Source organism: Tigriopus californicus, chromosome 1, assembly GCF_007210705.1.
Source record: "Tigriopus californicus strain San Diego chromosome 1, Tcal_SD_v2.1, whole genome shotgun sequence".
Lineage (NCBI taxonomy): Eukaryota > Metazoa > Arthropoda > Copepoda > Harpacticoida > Harpacticidae > Tigriopus > Tigriopus californicus.
This window is the reverse complement of record NC_081440.1, coordinates 2,361,984-2,382,481: the sequence shown is the minus strand read 5'-3', so window position 1 is coordinate 2,382,481 and position 20,498 is coordinate 2,361,984. Positions and strand designations below refer to the sequence as shown.

General features: G+C 39.7%; 5 protein-coding genes across 6 annotated transcripts; 2 read left to right on the top strand and 3 right to left on the bottom strand.

Annotated features, from left to right (window-relative positions):
- The first annotated feature begins 1,264 nt into the window (after positions 1-1,264).
- LOC131884720 (calicin-like) lies at positions 1,265-2,608 on the top strand. Its single transcript, XM_059232585.1, has 4 exons — positions 1,265-1,524; positions 1,587-1,816; positions 1,880-2,076; positions 2,134-2,608. The coding sequence occupies exons 1-4, from the start codon at positions 1,280-1,282 to the stop codon at positions 2,473-2,475; spliced, it is 1,014 nt and encodes a 337-aa protein (XP_059088568.1). The 5' UTR covers positions 1,265-1,279; the 3' UTR covers positions 2,476-2,608.
- Positions 2,506-3,879, top strand: LOC131884729 (pro-resilin-like). 2 transcript variants are annotated; one of them, XM_059232594.1, is made up of 2 exons: positions 2,506-2,617; positions 3,282-3,879. In XM_059232594.1, exons 1-2 carry the CDS (start codon positions 2,567-2,569, stop codon positions 3,714-3,716), a joined length of 486 nt encoding a protein of 161 aa, XP_059088577.1. In that variant the 5' UTR covers positions 2,506-2,566; the 3' UTR covers positions 3,717-3,879. The 2 variants fall into 2 exon arrangements, with proteins under 2 accessions (XP_059088577.1, XP_059088586.1); XM_059232603.1 differs by lacking the exon at positions 2,506-2,617 and adding an exon at positions 2,755-3,219 and having other exon boundaries at positions 3,282-3,876.
- A 3,890-nt stretch (positions 3,880-7,769) lies between these two features.
- Positions 7,770-9,174, bottom strand: LOC131883947 (histidine-rich glycoprotein-like). The gene is made up of 2 exons (XM_059231562.1): positions 9,077-9,174; positions 7,770-8,248 (listed from the first exon to the last, which is right to left on the bottom strand). Exons 1-2 carry the CDS (start codon positions 9,080-9,082, stop codon positions 7,862-7,864), a joined length of 393 nt encoding a protein of 130 aa, XP_059087545.1. The 5' UTR covers positions 9,083-9,174; the 3' UTR covers positions 7,770-7,861.
- A 3,551-nt stretch (positions 9,175-12,725) lies between these two features.
- Positions 12,726-14,401, bottom strand: LOC131889318 (kininogen-1-like). Its single transcript, XM_059238407.1, has 2 exons — positions 14,321-14,401; positions 12,726-13,301 (listed from the first exon to the last, which is right to left on the bottom strand). Exons 1-2 carry the CDS (start codon positions 14,399-14,401, stop codon positions 12,828-12,830), a joined length of 555 nt encoding a protein of 184 aa, XP_059094390.1. The 3' UTR covers positions 12,726-12,827.
- A 3,165-nt stretch (positions 14,402-17,566) lies between these two features.
- On the bottom strand, positions 17,567-18,503 carry LOC131882788 (histidine-rich glycoprotein-like). The gene has a single exon (XM_059230051.1). The coding sequence runs from the start codon at positions 18,354-18,356 to the stop codon at positions 17,862-17,864; it is 495 nt and encodes a 164-aa protein (XP_059086034.1). The 5' UTR covers positions 18,357-18,503; the 3' UTR covers positions 17,567-17,861.
- Between the last annotated feature and the right edge of the window lie 1,995 nt (positions 18,504-20,498).

Here is a 20,498-nt window from a genome sequence, read left to right as displayed (position 1 = left end):
GACTTGGTCAACGCGTATAAGCACCAATGCCGCACTCCGTGATCAAATATTGAGGCCCCCTTGGAAAGTTCAATGCCACAAAAGTATATAAAGCAACACCCTGGGATTGAAAGACGATTCAAGGCTCAAAGGGTGAACAAACGGTAGTCTAAGGAATGGCTGCCGTCAGACTTGGAGAGGAAAGGTAACGCAACGCTGAAATGCCATCTAGCGAGGTTGCAAATAATTTTCCTTTCCAGTCCTGGCGGGCTCCATAATCATCACTTGTGAGCACCACATCTTTCAAATGTATTTGATTGGCCCATGGGCAAAACTTAAGGGACAACATCCAGAAAAGCAGTTCCGCAAGGGATTTGGATTGGCCGATGTTTGACGCCATCATTTCCAAGATGTAAAAATGCAACCACTTCATCCTCCCTGGATCGCCTTATGGATCAGCACAGGTCTGGAAGCGTTTTTGTCAGGATGGGTTGTCAATCGCCACGGATATTGTCACGCCTGGCAATCTCCCGACCAGAACTTGCAATCCAATGCGTCCCAAGATCCAATTGAGAATTTGCCCAGATAAATTTGCAACTGAGTGGTCCGGGAAGTCAAAATTAGTTTGCAAACGGACGGGGTAAAGTATTACAAGCAAAATCGTCTGCTGTAATTAGAAAATGGCTCTCTATGTATTACATTAAAGAGTGTGGCCCTCCAGTGAGGCACATGTCAGTCAAAGAAAGATCCGAAATGTCTCGTCTGATAAATGACGAACCATTTCTAAAGCATCTTAAGTATGAAAAATAATCATTTTCCCCTCCTCTCATAATTTACTCATATTGCATGATGGTTACTAGAAATGATAGAACAGGAGAGTGCAAGCTGAAAATATACTATTTTGCATATTTTATGTCCTAACTAATCTACAACACCGGAAGAAGCCTTTCATGGGCTCATCAGGTTCAGGCATGACTTTTCGCCGTCAAAAAGTAACAATTTCATTAGAAATGCCAACAAAGATAGCGATCTTTTGGGGTTCAAAGCTATTCCAATGGATGATGTTGTCACTAAATATGGGACGATTAACAATGGTGCTTTTAAAATGTTCAGTAATCAAGGCAAGTGAATGTAATCAATGTGCAGTATAACTTAATCTCAACACATGGCCCAACTAGAATTCAGTCTTAGATTCAATTTATGGTCCCTTACAAACCCAAAATTCCAGCATCTCGTAATGCTTTTACTTCAATATCCAAACGTGTACACAAGTCGATTTCATATTTCCGTGCATTCATATATGACTTCCCGCAAGTGTAATTATTTTGCTTTCAACGTGAAAGGTTTTTGGGTTACACCTTTCAAACCTAACTGTGACGACAATGACAATCACTCGAGTACACTTGTTTTCAGTGCTGTGGAAGTGATCGGGAAGCAAAATAACACGTGCGTCATTCCACCTTTACCGGAACCCAGGATTGGACTCACGGTGTCCCGATTGAAGAAATCCGTCATCGCATGTGGAGGATTCTTTCATCACGACAGGTTTGCGGTTTCCTCATCCTTGGCCATCATTATGAATTTTATGGTATGTTGGATGATCACAGGTCAGCGTGTTATCAATACTTTCCGGTGTTAAGAAGATGGGTGCACACAACCAACTTGCCTACGTCAACGTCTTACCTGGCCTCTGTGGGTGAGGGATATTATTTGTACGTGGTTGGAGGACGGTTTTGGGACCATCAATCGAGCGAGTTAAATTACTTAAACGCCACTTGGCAATACAATGCCATCACCAGAATATGGAACCCATTACATGATTTAGAGACTCCTACTGGTAAAGTCTGATCACGACTTGTCTCAACCTTTTGATGTGAGTCCCTTTTGATCTTAATTTTAGCGGATGGTTGTCTCCTGGCTCTGCATGGAGATCTGATCTTTGTTGGAGGCTCAATTGGTCGTTACCGTTACGAATCGGAGCCCAGTAATGTTTGGGTTCTGAGAAAGGGAGCCTCTAGTTGGGAGAAGAATTTAGTGAAACCCCTTTTGGCGCCCAGAATGTGGCAATCTTGTCTTATTACGAACTATGCCTCCCAGGTGCGTGACGCCTTTTTTAGCCTTTGTTTCATCATCCCTCAATTCGATGCCATTTAGATTGGAATCATGGTGGTCGGAGGTTACTACAACGGCATTTCAGCTATGTTCCTTCCTTTGACCGAGTTCCATCAAGCCAAAAGGGGTGCATTGTCTACGGATTGGCAATGGGTTGGATCACTCCCGGAGGACCGGAAATGGGGCCCCGCTTTAGGTTTGGTCAATGGCATATTAACCGTGGCAGGTGGACAAGACTATGGGGACAATACCATTGACGAATTGAGTGAAGAAAATTCTTTTTGGAGACGATCTACAGGGAAGACTCTGAAATGGAAACGAGAGTTCTCGTCCCATGTGACGGTCCCAAGTTGGTGGTTTCCAGCATGTGGATTGGACTTTTAGATCTATGATTATGAATAATGCCCTCTCTGGAAGAGCACGATCACTTTGAATGGTTGTTATCGCCATCCGTGGATATTCCATGAGATGAATTATGATTGAGGAAATGACACCGATGAGAAACAAGTTGAAAACAGTGATCAAAGTGATTGGCTTACAATTGTCATTAACTTTTGTAAAACTCCGAGTACTAATTGAAATGAGAGGGAAATGAAGAAGTAATTCGCCAATAATGACAGATGAGCGAGAATTTGGCATTTAGTGTCCTATGATAGGGTCTAGTTAGCCCGCCGTCCATTTGACTTTTGCTCGAGGATCCGTGAACACGAGTAATCAATCCCATGTCCAAGTACTGTTCGCGGGATTCGGCACGTACGAGGAATGAGAGACACTTCCTTGCCAATTGCGTACAAGTAATTGCTCCCGTTTCATGTTGGACAATTCATTGGCACTGGGATAAATTTTGGTTGTGGTCTTTTGTGATTCAAAGTGCGATCTGGATGAAACAAGATAGATATTTTTAACACTGGACCCTCACCGGCATATTGATCTTACATACAGAGAAAATACCAATTTTTACAAGTCGCTCACAGCAGATGAATTTCAGGCTGGCATTTCATGTAAGATAGCCACTTCCAATATAAAAGGATAGGATAGAAAGATTTAAGGCATCAGTTTTTAACCGTCTTCAACCAGTCAAAAGCAGGTTTAAGTGAAGTGGAGAGTCGTCAAAAAAGAAAAATGAAGGTAAGATTGACCCAAAACCGACAAGGAAACCAAAAAACTAGCCTTCAGATCATATCTTTCAGGTCTTCGCCATAACTTTATTGACCGTTTGCACTACTTCGAGCTTTCTGGTTGAGGCTGATGACGGCTACGGGAAAGAGCACCACCATCCCGCCTATTACAAGTACGGCTACAAAGTGCACGACGACTACCACGGCACAGATTTCGGCCACAATGAGCATCGCGATGGACATGTCACCAAAGGCGAATATCACGTCAAGTTGCCCGATGGTCGCGTGCAAACCGTCACCTACTACGTGGATGGCTACAAAGGCTACGTGGCTGAGGTCAAGTACCATGGCAAGGCCCATCATCCCCATGTCAAACCGCACAAGGGCTACGGGCATGATCACGGGCACGATCACGGGCACGGCCACGGTGGCCACTCGGAAGTGTATGGACACCAAAAGCCAGGTCATGATCATGGGCACCATGACCATGGTTACGGCCATCACTAAATGCCAATGCAAATAACAGTGGATATTAATAGAACATAGGATAGCTCTCCGTTTATGTATGGGACAATATTATTTGAGAGTGCACTTGTTATTGATTGAAATCTATTGACGTAGAACTAGAACACCTATAATAAAGCATCTAATGACAATAAACTTAGTTTTGAAACAGAACCATATAACCAAGTTCCAATATAGCATTTTCATGTTTTGTGGTCATATCAGCTGAGATTGCTGGTTGCTAGAATTGGAACCAACTCATTCCTGGTTAACATATCGATGGATGCTCACTACACTCCACACCGGCCCAAAGAATGATTTTTCTTTTACAAGGACAGGTTTTCAGCGGTATAAAGTTCCCTCTCAGGCACGCAGAGGAAACCAAACGCCACCATTATAAATCTTATTTCATGGCGCAATCTTCACGAGTGGCAGGAATCTAAGTTTCCAGCTATTTGTGAAGAAAATAGACATTCTCTTACGTCAGGTTCTTGTAAAAGAAAACTGAGTATTCAATAGCGGCAAAATGCTCTTTGCATGCAGTTTATTCAAGATCGAATCTCAAAAAGTCGACAAGGTCAAGACACCTTGAACGCGTTCCCCATTTTAGCATGCCCTCTCCTGTGAAGAGAAGCTCGGGCAAGGCCTCGCTCTTCTCCTCAAACTCAACGGCATGAAATGGGGGAACGCGTTCAGGGTGTCTTGACCTTGTCAACTTTCTTCAAGCCTCACTGTTATAAACTCCACGCAAAGGATGCCCCCGCAATTGAATAAAGAGCTATTATCAAAAAGGGTGGTCATTATTTCTTGCTCAATATTTGCTCAAATTTTAATCCATCTAAATGTGTTTTTCTATGTCAAAGAAACTTTTGTTAAAAAACATATTCAAAAGTAAGTCAGATAAATAAGTTAAATTACTAGAACCAGGGAAAGAAAGGTAAATGCCTAAAACATAAGGTTTTTTCATTTTTCGTCACATTTGAGCCAAATGTCTTATCTACTTTTCATTTTTTGGTTTGTTTTTTCACGGGCTTTTCTAACCGCTACAGGGAGTGCAATCCCCAGTACTGTTAAAATCAAAGGTTATGGTTTCTTATTATTTATTACCTTTCAATCTTTATATAATATTTAGTCTACCATCAAGTTCGAGTCGGCAGACTGAGCTAGTCCTTAAATGTCGGGTTGATCTGGAATGCTATCTTAAAAATTGTCCAAATCTGACTTGAAAGATGCTACCGGATCAACAGGGCCTACGTATTCCCTACGAATATTGGAGGGAAGCAAATTAAACAATGAAGGAGCCCGAGAAAGAAGAGAATGGACTCATTGTTCGAACTAGCCTGGATTCTCGAGGGCTTGAAGGTGCTCTAAAAACGCACATTAAGCCTCTGCGGTCACTAGCATTGACCCTAAATCCTGGGTTGGGACAAAGCTCATGGATGCTTTTGAAGACGCACAGTATCAGATACCTTTGCACCTTCTCTGAATAGTGTACAGTCCCAACTTTTTTGGTCTCTCCCAATACGAGAGCTCTCTCATTCCTGTGATGTTCCTAGTGAAACATCTTTGGACTTGTTGGACCTTATGCAAACTTGCTGAACACTTAGAGTCCAAATGGGTGAAGCATATTCAAGATATGCTGAACAATCGACTTGTACAGATTTAGCATCGTGATGCTGTCTATGGACTTAAATGTGCGATATATCCAACCACACATTTGAAAAGCTTTACCCATCTTCAACAGGATATGCTCATCAAATTTTCCATTATTTTGGAGGACTGCACCTAAATCTTTCATGGGTGAGACCTGCTCAATATCTTTACCTCCATTATTTACGAGTGGAGTATTCAAAGGAGTTCACCCAAAGGTCATTGAGCGGAATTTCATTCCGTTCAGTGCCACATTACTCTCAGTTACCCAAGAGTAGATTCTTTCTTGGTCCTTTGCCAGGCTACTGGAGCCTTTTGGTCATTCCTACCACAAATTAACTTTCTATCGTCACCATGAGAAGAAGAGAGACTGGCAGTGATATAAAGTATTTGAGGCGGGGCAACATTGAAACAAATCCCTGCCAAAAACTGTCAACATCAATCAGTTTTCGCCGTTTAGTCATTTGAATCATGATTTGTTTCCTTCTGACCTTCTTACCATATTGGAGACTATTTTATATTGACTTGTGTGCAATTTTCAGAAGTTATTAGCATTTTTTTTTATTTTGGTTTGGTATTAACTTTCACAAGCATTACTGACCTCTTCAAGGAATGTAATCCCCTGTGCTATTGAAATGACAGATTATGATTCTTTCAATTAGATAGATAGATAGATAGATAGATTTATTTCAGGAACACTTTGATCATGATTAAATAATGTCGGCATTTCATCTTTGAGTTAGCATCTTGATACATCAAAAAATTCATGAGCATGTAATTCCTCAGGTTCTGGGTAAGCAAAAGCTTGTTTTCACCAGGACCTGGGCAAATTAACGAAGACATGACATAGATAGTCAATAATGTTACAGAGGCCAAGCTGCAACACGATAACGTGAGTTGGAAGAAATACAAAATAAAATTGAAAGGCTTGTAGGAAATCATATCGGTTCGAAGTTATAAGAAAAGAAGGGACTAAGAAAAAGATAAAGAAAGAAGAACATGAAAAACAGAGCAATTGTTTACATTTTTATAATGTTTGGTCTACCAATGAATATAAATTTTAAAATTCAACTCCCTTTTTTGTGTGGGAAAGTCAGCTGCAAAAAGGGAGCTGCAAATGATCTCCACTTGCCGTCTTTGGTTTGATGCGACCAAAATCCAAAATCGTTTAGTGAACAAAAGCGGCCTTGCAACAAAGAGGCTAAAAGGGGCTCAGAACGTCCTTTTTGCCAATGGATTAACACTTTAAGAATACTAATTAACAGCTTGTGTTTTATTGCCTATTTACACCTTTTTGAGCATTTCCAAATGTTTTTCTCATTTTTTTTTCATTTTTTTCTCATTTTCCCAACTTGAATAAAATTATTTCGGCCAAAAAGACATTTTTTTCGAAGTCTATAAATGACAAATAAAGTCTATTTTCATTCTTTTTTCACAAAATGCCCAATATCAGAGAGCCGCATTGGCCGCACTACATTTTTCCTTCTATTTCCCTAACTTCACTGGACTAATTTAGAGATACGCTCGGAACTTTTTTCATTCCATGTTTGATTGTTTAGTTAATATTTCCTGAAATTGAAATCTACAAGTAGAAATAAGTGCATTTTCCATAAGAGACTTAAAAGTGAATGGTCCCCTGTTACCTATGAGCGAAAAATACTGTATTTACAATTATATAGTATATCCCATTCTACTGCAATAACCAAGATTTTCATCATTTACCTCTATCCAACTGTTTTTGTACTGTCCGCAATTTACCGTGTTTTTACGCCATGACATGACCAAGAGTCGCAATGAAGATTTATTATATAGATCCAATGTGACTTGAGTCTGGCAATAAAGAGTTATTATTATTAGATTGGAACGCCATACGTTTGACGTGAGAATGAGCAAGCCCGATAAGAAGAACATGGCACCTTGAGTTATGCATTGCTAATGGACTTTGTCCTCAAGAAATAGCAAATGGATTCATTATCTTTATTTACCGGCACCCGGAAGTTGAAAATTTGAGAGCAGCTTTAAACTTTTTCAAGAATAGGGAAATTTCTTACAAAGATGACCAATTTGATTATAACAAAAATATCTTAAAATGCCGATAGAAAATAAGCCCCCTTTTTCATGTGAAAAATCGTGAATGTGAAGTGTTGATTTTATCGGAGTTCCATAGCTTACTAAAACAAATAATTATTTGCTAAACTCATGAAGATTAAGGAAAGGGAGCTTACATCACAAGAAAAAGAAAGGTAGAAAATGCCAAAAAAATGAAAGCACTCGTAGATATGATGTTCGTTAACCTTGATCATCGATTTTTTTAGTAATTGAGTTAACATGGACCTAAATGATCATCACTCAAAAGGATTGGTATGATGTGATATCATTTCAAGCAATATTTATTTCACATAGCAATATCAATTAACCTCTGGGAACGGCATCCTGGCGATCTGGATCAACCAAATCAAGCTTCTCAGAGGTATGTGTTCTCTTAACTTTTCATCTCATTAATGGTGAGGGTGTTGATGTCCATAGACTTTAGAGTGGCCTCCGCCATGGCCATGATGACCTCCGTGATGACCTCCATGGCCTTTGGGATGATGAGCTTTACCGGAATACTTGACATGGGCCACATAACCCTTGTATCCATCAACGTGATAATGAACCGACTGAAGGCGACCATCGGGCAACTTCACATGATATTCGCCCTTGGTGTTGTGGCCATCCCGATGCTCGTGGTGACCAAAACTAGTTCCATGATAGCTGTCGTGCACCTTGTAGCCGAATTTGTAATGACCTCCATGTCCGTGCCCGTGACCATGCCCATATCCGTGGTCGGGACTAGAGGACGCCAGAACAGATAAGGTGGCCATGAGCAAGGTCAAAAGGTACATCTGGAATAGGAAATCCCAAAGGAATCACTAAAGTCTTTATTGTTTATAATTGCTAATGAGCGGAATGAAATGACAGAATATTAGTTGAAGAGATCGATCCTGTCATGGGTTTTAGACTATTGATCAGGTACTTCTAAACGCTTATGTATAGTGGCAGTCCAATATTTCACAAAACAATTTGTTCACATCGTCGTCGTAAAATCGTTCAAAGATTCTTCAAGTTGAATGATGTGACATTGTGATAGCCCAAATAATTTCGTTTCATTTCACAATTATTTTTGTTGCAAAATCGGCCAAGATCGGCATCATTATCTAAAGCAGCTCTAAAATGATAAATAAGATGGATTTTAGACTCTCAAAAACTTAATGAATATTCTGAATGGCAAAGTATAAATCAAAGCTAAGCCAGTCATGGGGGCCCTCATTTCCAATATCCGACAGCCCAAACAAAATGGGGAAGAGGCTCCGTAGATCTCTAAATACACTAAAAGCACATCATGATTAAATAACAAGGACTCGGCCCCATATTTAGTAGAGGCTAAATCACAAAGCACCCTTTGAAGTGCAGAACGTAAATCACATTTCTTGTTGCATTGAAAGCCTTTTGTTAAGATTGTGTCTCCAACTAGACACGTATTTTCAGGATAAGATTTCGCCGATTTTTTTCCCAAGTATGCCATTTTCATCAAATCCAACATTGAAAGGTTCGGATCTTATTCTGGACTTCGTTTTGCTTTTAAGTTAATGAGCACTGGGTTAAGATATATTTAAAAAAAAGAACGGCCACTTTTGATGAAGCAGAAACTATTGTTCAAGTCCTTGAATTACCTTCATGATATGATGATCGTTGAAGTTTTTTTTTTTGTAAATGGAAGCAAAGACGTCCAATAGAGGACTAAACACCACGACAATTAAAAACCAACTGATGATCAATGTTCAAACAGTTGGTCATTTATAGCTTGACATTGTTTTCACGCGGAGAAAATGTCAATATTTCTTCTTCATAGATTTTAGAATGTCACTTTTAAGGGAGGAAGTGAACATTTACGCTCTTTCCACTGCCAAAACTGAAGTACTGATAACATATTTGGCGTGATACAGGTAATTGGGATAAGTAGGCGTAACTTCCCACTGGACATTAGTCTGAAATTGAACGATCATCCAACATTGATGAAACGAAAACAAGTGCTTGAAAATCAACGGAATGAATTGATTTCGTGGTGATCACGAGTCGGATTATTGCAAAAGGTTATTAGGAATCATTTTTAATATAGACTATGTAAGATAGTGTTTTGTCAGTGTTGATAAAGTCAGTTTTAGATTGACATTCGACTTGGATTTTCGCTGGTTAGTTAACCAGACTGGAGGGAGGCAACAGACACATTGAAAATTGACAATTGAACTTTTGAGTGAAGTGTCTAATTTCGTTGCTCACTCACATTGAACCAAGATCTCATGTAACATGACGGTTGAAAGGCAGACAGAGAGAAAGTTCAACCAGTGTTTTTGTGTTTGATATTTCTATTCTACTATCACTACTTGCGTACTTACTCTCAAGGAATACTGTTAAAAGTGAAGTACTTCTAACAAGCACGTTATTTATCTGCTCTTTGGCCAATAACCCTTTCTGTTGATGCATTTCCTTCATGTGTTTCTCTTACCGTCTCTTCATTCAAAGAAGATCAACAAGCATTGTTGAAGGCAAAATATCGTTATTGGGAAATAATTGGAGCACGTGAGATTACAATCCGCACATGCAGTGAAAAGTGCGTGCAAGCGAACCAAAAAGGGGCATAATTTAAAATTAAAAAGGACGATCATTAGAGACGGCCAAAATGTGCTTCATCTAAATGAATGCCATAACACAGGTTAATTTGCAAATGAAGCGCATGTCATGTCTTAAATATATTTGATCACATTTTGGATTTGAAAGGTATCAAAAATTGATCTTCCATATTTGTGCGAAACATCAATGAGGTTTTGGCCTCGGTGGGCCGTTGCTAATTTGTTTGTTCTTGCTTTGATTTTAGAAGCACATGGCTTAACTGAAAGCTTTCCCTTTTCATGGCGTCAAAATGTGTTACAGGAAGCGGTAACAAATTTTGCGTTGATTTTCCATTACCCCATTATTCCAATTTTGTACCTAATTTTTAATTCTTTTTGTTTTCGAAAGATGTTTTTGAGCATATTTCAAACATCTACCCGGTATTATCATATTTTTTGGATATTTTGAACATTATCTTCGTCTTTTAAAGAATGATTTAAACAATGTATTTTCATATTTTAGAGCATTTTCTTTACATTTCATGATGCATGCAATTTGTTTATGCTTTAGTTTCTAAAAGGAAGCTTTTAAAAACGTTTCATGACCGTCAATTAATCATTATGCCTCACATATCCAAAACTAGTTAGTGAAATATAGGTCGACTCAAAATTAGTCTGTGTCATAAAGGTCCCATTTGCACTCTTTCTTGACAATTGGCATTGATCTCGTTGGAAATCAATTCATTTTTTGATATTTCTGCAAAACATTGTAACTAACACCTAACCGAATTACATATCATCGCAGTGACCTGTGCTTTTTCTATTTGATTTTTTGATTTAATCTGGCCAAGAGAGTTTTCTTGGGTGGAAAGGGAAGGTTTCAGATGACAACATTATTGCGGAGATTTTTTGTTTCATCTCCTGTTGACTTCTTTCATAAGCTGCTGTCTGATAATGTCAGAACAAATTTTGGGATGTCAATGGGATACTTTTCAATACACTAGAGGAACTAAATTAAAACCAGATACAAGGCGCGATAATAGACAAAATATTTTTTAATGATTTCAAAAAGTCTTTTATCAGAATACAACCTTCCCCTTCCAATCGTTATTTAACTCTTCCGGACCTACATCACTCCAATTTTCCTCTATGGCCTTCACCCGTGGCTCCCAAATTCCGCCCAATCCGCCTTCAAATCCGCCGATGCCACCTACAAGTTCATCAAGCGATACCTGTGCATGCTCCAATATCCCAACAATGCATGGACATATTTTCTATGCGAAAACGAGCCCCTCATCATCGGGCTGGCCTGGTTAATGTCCAACATTGTTGGGAACCTGACCTTTACGGAGGTGATGTCCGGACACAAGTTGTCCTTTCCGGTCAAGAACTTGTTAACACCTTATTGTCCTTGGCCCGACACCCCTTCAGAGTATTGGTCGTCACGGACCTTTGTCCGACTCCCGGCCCAATGCCATCAAGGATGGGAGCTGATAAAAGATCTGTTCAATCTGGCCCATCCTCTACTCTGCAATAACCAAGGATTCCATCATTTACGAGTACCTTTACCTAAGTGTGTTTGTACTGTCTGTGATTCCCCTCTTCCCTTTTTTCATGTGCATTGGACCAATTCAAGTCACACTCATTGTGATATCACTTTCTAGTCAACTATTATTGCTTTTACCTTCTTGACATACTTTTTTGTTTTATCAACAACCTTTGTATAATATCTATACATAATATTTTATTTTATAGTTATTTTTACGCCATGGCATGACCAAGAATCGCAATGAATATTATTATTATTTTTTCTAGTACAGTGAGAAAGGAATTCCCATCACTTCAAGACAAAAGACTTATTTACTTATCACTCATATAATATTTGATCAACCAACGACTTAGAGATAACAAATCTGGCTAGCCCCTGAATATAAAGTTGTATAATATAAAGAAATGTCGCTCAAAAACATTGTCCAGGCCTGACTTATAGAATGTTACTGCATCAACACCTACAGACTCTCTACGAATATTAGAGGGAAGCAAGTTAAACAATGAAGGAGCCCGAGAAAGAAGAGAAGTGGACTTCATTGTTCGAACTAGCCCGTATTCACAGTTAGATATATTCTAGAACGCCGTGGGATGCCCCGCCTCTTTTCCAGCTTTCTTGGAAGGTGTGCTCCATTGTGGATGAAAATGGGTTTTAGTTCAAGCTATTCCAATATAGCTTCAGTAACTGAAGAAAAATGATAAAAAAATCATTAATGTCGACATTTTATCGGTTATCTAAAAAGTATTTGATCAGGCACTCACAAATAATCAATCCCTATGTGCACCCTTACCTATACGTCTCTCTCACATTGTGTAGAAATATACCATAAGTAATTTGATAATGCACCCTTGCAACAAAGAACAGCACCATGTACACCTTTTTCAATATTTACTGAATGCCATCAGCGTTGTGGAAGCAAACTGTGCTATTTGTGCTTTTAAAGCGTACAAAACGGTAATCAAATCCTTTCAACGGTGACCAAAGCTTTGATTCAAACATGTTCATGACAAAGGTTTCACCCATTATTATAATTTTTCTATACTGACTTTACCATTCATTAATGTCTGTGCTGTTTTCAAGGTTCATTTTCTGTTTTGTATGAAAAGTATTCTAGCCTTTTTTGGATGGCGAGAAATAATACACAGAAATGGATATCTGTCAAGGGAAAATTATGTCTCTTTTCTTTTTTGAAAAAATATCTGTATCTATGGCATTGCAAAACAAGTGCAGGAAGCAACTAATAAATAACAAGAAAATCGAACTTATTCAAAGATAGTCAAGTGCTAATGGCCGTAACCGTGATGATGACCATGTTTTATGATGACCGTGACCATGTCCCGGCTTTTGGTGTCCATACACTTCCGAGTGGCCACCGTGGCCGTGCCCGTGATCGTGCCCGTGATCATGCCCGTAGCCCTTGTGCGGTTTCACATGGGGATGATGGGCCTTGCCATGGTACTTGACCTCAGCCACGTAGCCTTTGTAGCCATCCACGTAGTAGGTGACGGTTTGCACGCGACCATCGGGCAACTTGACGTGATATTCGCCTTTGGTGACGTGTCCATCGCGATGCTCATTGTGGCCGAAATCCGTACCGTGGTAGTCGTCGTGCACTTTGTAGCCGTACTTGTAATAGGCGGGATGGTGGTGCTCTTTCCATAGCCGTGAATGTTTGCCGTGTTCGGCTTGAACCACGAGACAAGTTGTGGCACACATGGCCAATATTCCGATGCTGAAGCCCTATACACCAAAAATCAAAGATTGTTAGCATAAGATTAGAATCGTTCAATACGGGTGATATTATTCATTCAGTCTTGCCTTCATGTTTTTGATATGGATGACAGAATTGAACTGATGATTTTAACTGCCCGTTGCGAGCTTTTATATAACGCCGACTAGAAATACTGTACATTTGCACTTCACTTTCGATGAAATGTCATCCACTCTCGTAGAATAAGTTGTAGGATTTCAATCGCGCGGATGGCGTTTCTTGTTTTTCTATGGATCGCCTATTGAGATTGTCCATGACAGGCATAGTTCCAAAATTGCTCGAAAACCGATATTTCTAAAATGCTAAGTGAGTGAACTCCGTTTTGGAAATGATTGGTTCTGTGCAGTTACGACTTTTACAAGTGGAACAAATATGTGCAAAATACATCCAAAAACACAATGGAAAGATTTAAAGAAGAAACCCCTCGTTTTCCAATTTCAGGTTATTTTATCAAAGAGGAACGCATACAATGGGACAATTAGCACTTTACTTGTCCAAGTATTCTTGGATGAAAAAAGTTCTACAACGTTGAGAAACTGAATGACAAACGACATTGTACATGCTCCACCACGACCGCCGGATTCAGATTTTGAGATAAGGTTCTCATAACTGTTCAAAGCACCATCGTAAAATGATCATTAGGTCGGTCCAGAACGGATCTGGCGGATATAAGGTGGGACCAAAATCTTGTTGAAAGTTGCTTTCAAACTTCAGGCCAGTTCTTCAGATTTAATTCATGGAATACATTTTAATCTCAGCACATTTATCCGTTTTCTCATTTTTGAAATGACCTGGCAACATTAGTGAGTTAGCAAAATGCCTATTTTCAAAGCGTTGAAAGACTCAGAAGCTATGACAAATTCTGAAATAAAATCGATAGCACTTTAGTGCCGAGACAATCGTCACAGTATCCAACCCGAAAAACAAATTTTATCGTATTGAAAATAATGGTGTGTTCAAATGGAACTGAAAAATATTATTTACCTACTCTCTGGTTGGTTGGAGCTCCATGCTCAATGAAGATTAAAGGAGATTTTCGACCGTAATCGTTAACGACATCCCAGACCATCATGTAGGCAGGATGAGGTCATTTTTAGAAATACTTTGCTCATATTTTCTGGCCAAAACCTCTTCATTAAGCTGGTTAAAAGTTGTTCCACATTAGATATGTCCTCGTCCGAGCAGATGCTAATTTTCTTGGAATAGACCTTGTTAAGCAAAACCTTGGATCTCAATAGCTTTCTTCGTGGTTGTGGACATAAACATAAGCCCGTGTCCCTAAGATTGTAAAGAGACATTTCCGCATCATCCTTGATCAGTGCTGAAAGCGAATTCAGAAATTTTCTCTGGCAGAGGCTGCCGGTTTTCAAAAAGCATATGTATACCAAAAATGTCCCAAATTCGTTCAAGCTTGGCTCACGATTAACCTATCATATGGCTACCAAGAAGTGAATGAACTAGTGACTAGGATTGCAAAGAGAAAGCATCCCAAAATTACTCTTTGCCGGAAGGTCCCCCATCCTCCAATCCTGAACACCTCCCTATTCCTGCTTTACATCTTGAAGAAGCATGTCTTCGAAACTAGGGGAATCAAAACAAAGACATGATTCCTTTTTAAACATTGCACCAAACTATTTCTGTGACATAAAAACCACAGAGGTCAAAGAAAAAACCGAATCTCTGAAGATTTCTTGACGTACTCCATGGCTGGGCTAACGAGAGCCAGATTGTTAGCCGCTAAGGAATTGCTTTCAAAACCTTTCATTGAGGTCCAGGGTTGTATCCAAGACACTTTTGAGCATCAAGTCTTCCATCGAAATGAGGCTGGAGCAATGAAAGAAGATAATCATTGTCCTCAAGCGTCCCATTCCTGACCAAGGAGCGTGATGTGTTTATGTGTTTTTTTGGCTGAAAAGCTCCTCATCGACAATTCCAGGATAAGCAAGACGAGAAAAGTATTTGGTGGACTCCTGGAAGCTCAAACATGATTTTTTAATAAACCAATCATTCAGCCAATGCCATTTTGGGGCCCGGTTCCAATGCCATCACTTACCCTGGTCGTAGGGTGACCATATCAAGTTGAATAGTGAGGTGCACATCAATATTCTCAATAATCCTTTGCCGCAATATATTCCCCAGAGCACTGACACCAATAAGAACATTATTGTCCAGTCACAGGTTGCATCAACGAACATGTTGAAGAATTCGGGTTTCAGATCAAAAGTATCTAAAGTCTGATGATCTTTTTTACTTGGGCAAAGCACTGCGATAAAGTCAACTCCAAACCCCACAACTCAGTTGAGACATTGCTGTCCACAATTTGAGGAGCCATGACTAAGTTGTCATCAAACTACGTTATCAAGACCAATAGTATCTTTCCCATGATAGGGACTCAAATAGTTAAAAATGAGGGGGGGGGGCATAACTAACAGTTTCTAGGTAAGGCCAAAGCGAGCAGCCTTTTGTTCAATGACATTCCCCATAATCAAAGTCTCTATTCAATACTAAGAGGTTCATATTGAGTTGCAGAGTGTACGAAGTGCTTGGAGCCACCCTATGTTCTTATGAAGCGTCTGTATTGGCCTTGAAAGACCTAACATGATCTAGGGAGATCCACATTACAATGAGGAACGATTTTGAAGGTTTAGTTGATTCCTTTTTTTTCTGACTGCCAGCGGCCAAAAGCGAATCATGAGTCGTTGGGTACGTCTTTTTTTGCTTTTAAGCACTACCAAGGCCTGAATTACGAATTTTATAGTTTTTACTCAATGTCAGGTTTGAAATTGTTAACTCCAATAACCTGAGCCGAGTTTTTTTTAGATAGTCGTACTTTTGAGTTAAGGCTTGAAGGTTAACCAGAATGAGCAACCGCTGAACCCTTTCGCCATTCTATTTTCATACCGATTAGCGTCCAAGATTTCTCTTCAAACTCATCTCTTATTGGTCTAGATCAATTCTTGAACGGCGTCAAGAATTGAATGATTGCTCATTCTATGTCTCTCAGCGATAGTTCTCTCACTTAAGCCCATAATAGTGAATGCTACAACTTTAGTCACTGAGAGCATGTGTACCTAAACTCTCTGTGACTAGAGGTGACAGATTGATTGCATCAGTAATTTCACGGAAGGACCACAAGTTTTATTTAGTAACGAGTTGCATCCACATTTAAAATACATTGAAAAACCTTGATGCCCTTATCACTTAATTGGGACGACATAGCATATTTTGAGTTTTTGATTGTTCTTTGGGACAACTCGTCACTAAATGAAACTTTTGGTTTGCCTTGGTATAAAAAAGCCTTAGGCGTCAATGATTCGACTTCATTATAGTGCGCTTTTTAGTCTTTGTGAGTTACCCTCGTTCAAAAATGAGGCCCTTTGGGCCAATTCATCTTTGTACATTGATTCTGCAAGATTTGCTTGCCCCATATTTGTTAGGAGCTTAATTTATTGAACGAGTATTCTTACATCTTTTTATCAGGTTATTTAAAACATTGCCCCAACCGACAATCATGTAAAAACTTAAAAAATTATCCCGTTATTCACATAAGAAGTCAACGTGGACACCGAGTGACGCTTTTGATTTTGGCACGCAAATTTTATGTTATAAGATGGTAAATCTTTTTGAGACAAAAGAATTCGATGGAAGCTTTTTTTATGAAAATTGCTACACCTTGACGTTCAAGAGTCCAAAAAGTGCTCACCGGACTCTTTAAGACCTACGTGAGGTCCATTCTGGAGTGCGCCTCTGAGGTGTGGTCACCAAGGTTGAATGGCGATCAGGACTCACTAGCAGCAGTTCAACGACGATTCATGCGCTTTCTGCCGGGGCTGTCCAGGGAGCCCAATGGGACAAGACTTGACCAATGCGGGCGCGATATCCTTGTGTTGAGAAGGACAAAGTCCGATCTAACCCTCACTTAAAAATTTCTGACGAACCTTTTTGATTTGGAGCGCCATCTTTACTTTAAATTAAGCGATGATATTACCACGGTGGCAACCAGATTGACCACAGCCTGGCATTTCTGGAAACCGCCCTGGACACTTCTTCACGTTACAGGCGGTGGGGGCGTCGATTCTTTTCATTCTCTCCCCCGTTGTGATAGATTTCATTTCTTTCATCCAATATACATTCTCTATCTTTACATTCCTTTCAAATCGTTTTCTTTGCTTGTAAAATTATCCAAGACTCTGTCTATATCCTCTTAGGAGGTTTGAGTGGAAGTGACAAAAACAAAACACAATGTACTGAAATAGAAATCCTGCCTATATTCATTGGTCAAATGATTGGAGAATGCTAAAACCAAAAAGTTGAGCCTTGCCCAACCAGGGAAGCGAGCCATTACATCTTTACCAGGATGCAAGTTATCCCTGGTTAGCTAAATTCTCCCCAAAAGTAGTGTCATTTAAAATTCGTTTCCGAATATTGTTTATTCAATGAAAAATAATTAAAGGTAATGCGGAATGAAAACAAGTGCAAAAAGCTTCTATGCCAAAAGCTCATCAAAACAGTCACTCTAATAATATGTCCTAGTGGCCATAGCCTTTATGATGATGATGTCCTGGTTTCTGATGTCCATACACCTCCGAATGTCCTCCGTGTCCATGATCGTGTCCATGTTCATGATGTTCATGCTTATGATACTCGTGATCATGACCTGGCTTTTGATGGCCATACACTTCCGAGTGGCCACCGTGATCGTGCCCGTGATCATGCCCGTAGCCCTTATGCGGTTTCACATGGGGATGATGGGCCTTGCCATGGTACTTGACCTCAGCCACGTAGCCCTTGTAACCATCCACGTAGTAGGTGACGGTTTGCACGCGACCATCGGGCAACTTGACGTGATATTCGCCTTTGGTGACGTGTCCATCGCGATGCTCATTGTGGCCGAAATCCGTACCGTGGTAGTCGTCGTGCACTTTGTAGCCGTACTTGTAATAGGCGGGATGGTGGTGCTCTTTCCAATAGCCGTGATGTTTGCCGTGTTCAGCTTGAACCACGAGACAAGTTGTGGCACACATGGCCAATATTCCGATGCTGAAACCCTATACACAAAAATCATCAATTAATAGTTTTGTAACGCGAGATGAATTTGATTCGTTTTCGTCGTACCTTCATGCTATTAGGATGTTGGTTTATTAGATGGAGTGAATGGAGTGATGACTTATTGTTTCCGTTCAGCACCTTTATACTAACGCTCAAGTTCTTGAATGCAGGATATAGAGTACTCACATTTTCTACAAATGCCATCCAAACTCAAAGGGTGGACGTTGAACAGTAGGACAAATAAAAATGTTATTCGCCCTTTTTTAAGGGAGTTAACTGTTTCAAAAGTTATTTTTAGAAACATTTTCGACGCTCAAAAATAGAAATAAAAATCTAGAACTTAAGTGAAACCTATGTCCCTCTTTGAAACTTTGAATTCAGATTTGGTGTGTAATGAGTACAACGAAGATAGCCAAAACCCATTGACTTCAAAACATTTTGGGTCTCAGGTTTCCAAAATGATGAAATAGCAAACAAGTATGCATTTGCATGATGACTTGCAAAAAGCAATGATCATGATTTCAAGGTCAAAATAGAGCATCACTTCATTAAACGAGATATTAGTGAATATTTTTGATCTTCGCTCCGGCCCTTTATTTTGAAATTGAAAATTTACAACTTAAGAAAGTGTTACTATAGCATGTCAACCAGAAACCTCACAATTGTTCACGAGGGATGAGAAAGGTGATTGGCACATGGAAATATTCACCTTGTGAGCGCTGATTTTTACCTTCCGAGCAAGTTCATCAGAGTTCGAGAAAACGTCAGCAACTAGTTCGCCCTAACTAAAGGTCATTGACATCGAGGAGCTGACTCGACGACCAATATAGCTAAATCAATCACGGCCACATTTCCTCGTTCTTGGTTCCACTTTCTTAGACAAAGGAGAATGGCGATACACCCTTTGGACCTGCGTTTCCAAATGTTGTGTCTGACTCCATCGCTGTTTTGTATGTTCATCCGGGTCGCCCACTATTCCTGAAGGGACCGTGTTCCCACCACTTTGGTCAAGGAAATGATTTGGACTAATCGGTTCCAAGTCGTTAACATCATTAGAGTGAGTTAAGAAGGCGAGAATTAAGAATTAAATTGTCCGAATCTCTGTGATGGTTGCACAATTAATGTGGATAAAGGACCTATGTCAATGAGAATGGGGTGGCGTTGATCACAGGTGAGATGACCCATGCACACGAAAGATCGCGGATTTGTCCAAAAACGGTTAACATTCCTTGCGATGGAATGACTTCTTGGGTAACGAATGGCAACCTTTCATTAAGACTTCATCTAAACCGCATTTCTAGCTTTCCTCGAAATGCCGAATTATGCAAAATTACCTACATGAAGAGTAAGCATTCCAATGAGGAATGATCTTTGAAGGTTAGGTGATTCCATTTTTTACTTACCGCGGGGAGATAAAATAGTCTCACAGGGCCGTTTGGGCACTCTTAGGCGACTTGGACTATTTCGAGCCATTACATGCATTTTTTCCTTTTTAGCACGACCATGGCCTTAATCATTAATGTCATAGTTAGGAATCAAACAATAAATTATTTGGCACAAATTTCAATAAAAAAAAAAGTCAATTACTCACCCATGAGCCAAATATCTGCTTTCTAAGTTTATGTCGTTAAATCTACTGGCCGGCTCCTCTGTGGCTCGAACTATCGCAACGGCAAAGCCAAACTCACTCTGATGATCAGTTCTGTCCATTTAACACGTTTAATTGTACTTGACACTCATTTTTTTTCAGGCAAATAATAAATTTCATTTTTGGGATGAAAAATGTACCAAAGAGTTTATTTTTTGATTCAAAACGATTACATTCATGGTTAAGGTCAGGGTAGTGCTAAGAAAGGAAAAATACATGTTACGGCTCAAGCTAGTCCAAGCCGCCTAGGAGTGCCCGAAGATACCACTCTATCTTCCCGCGGTAAATAAAAATGGAATCACCTAACCTTTAAAGATCATTTTGAAAATAATTTTTGGATTTATTTATTGCTATATGATAGATTCATCATCACAGGATGAACAAACATTAAGGGCCTCCTCCTGAGATCTCTCTGACAAGGTTTCTTCAATTCCCTTTCAAGATTTGTTTGACATTGAAACACAGGTAG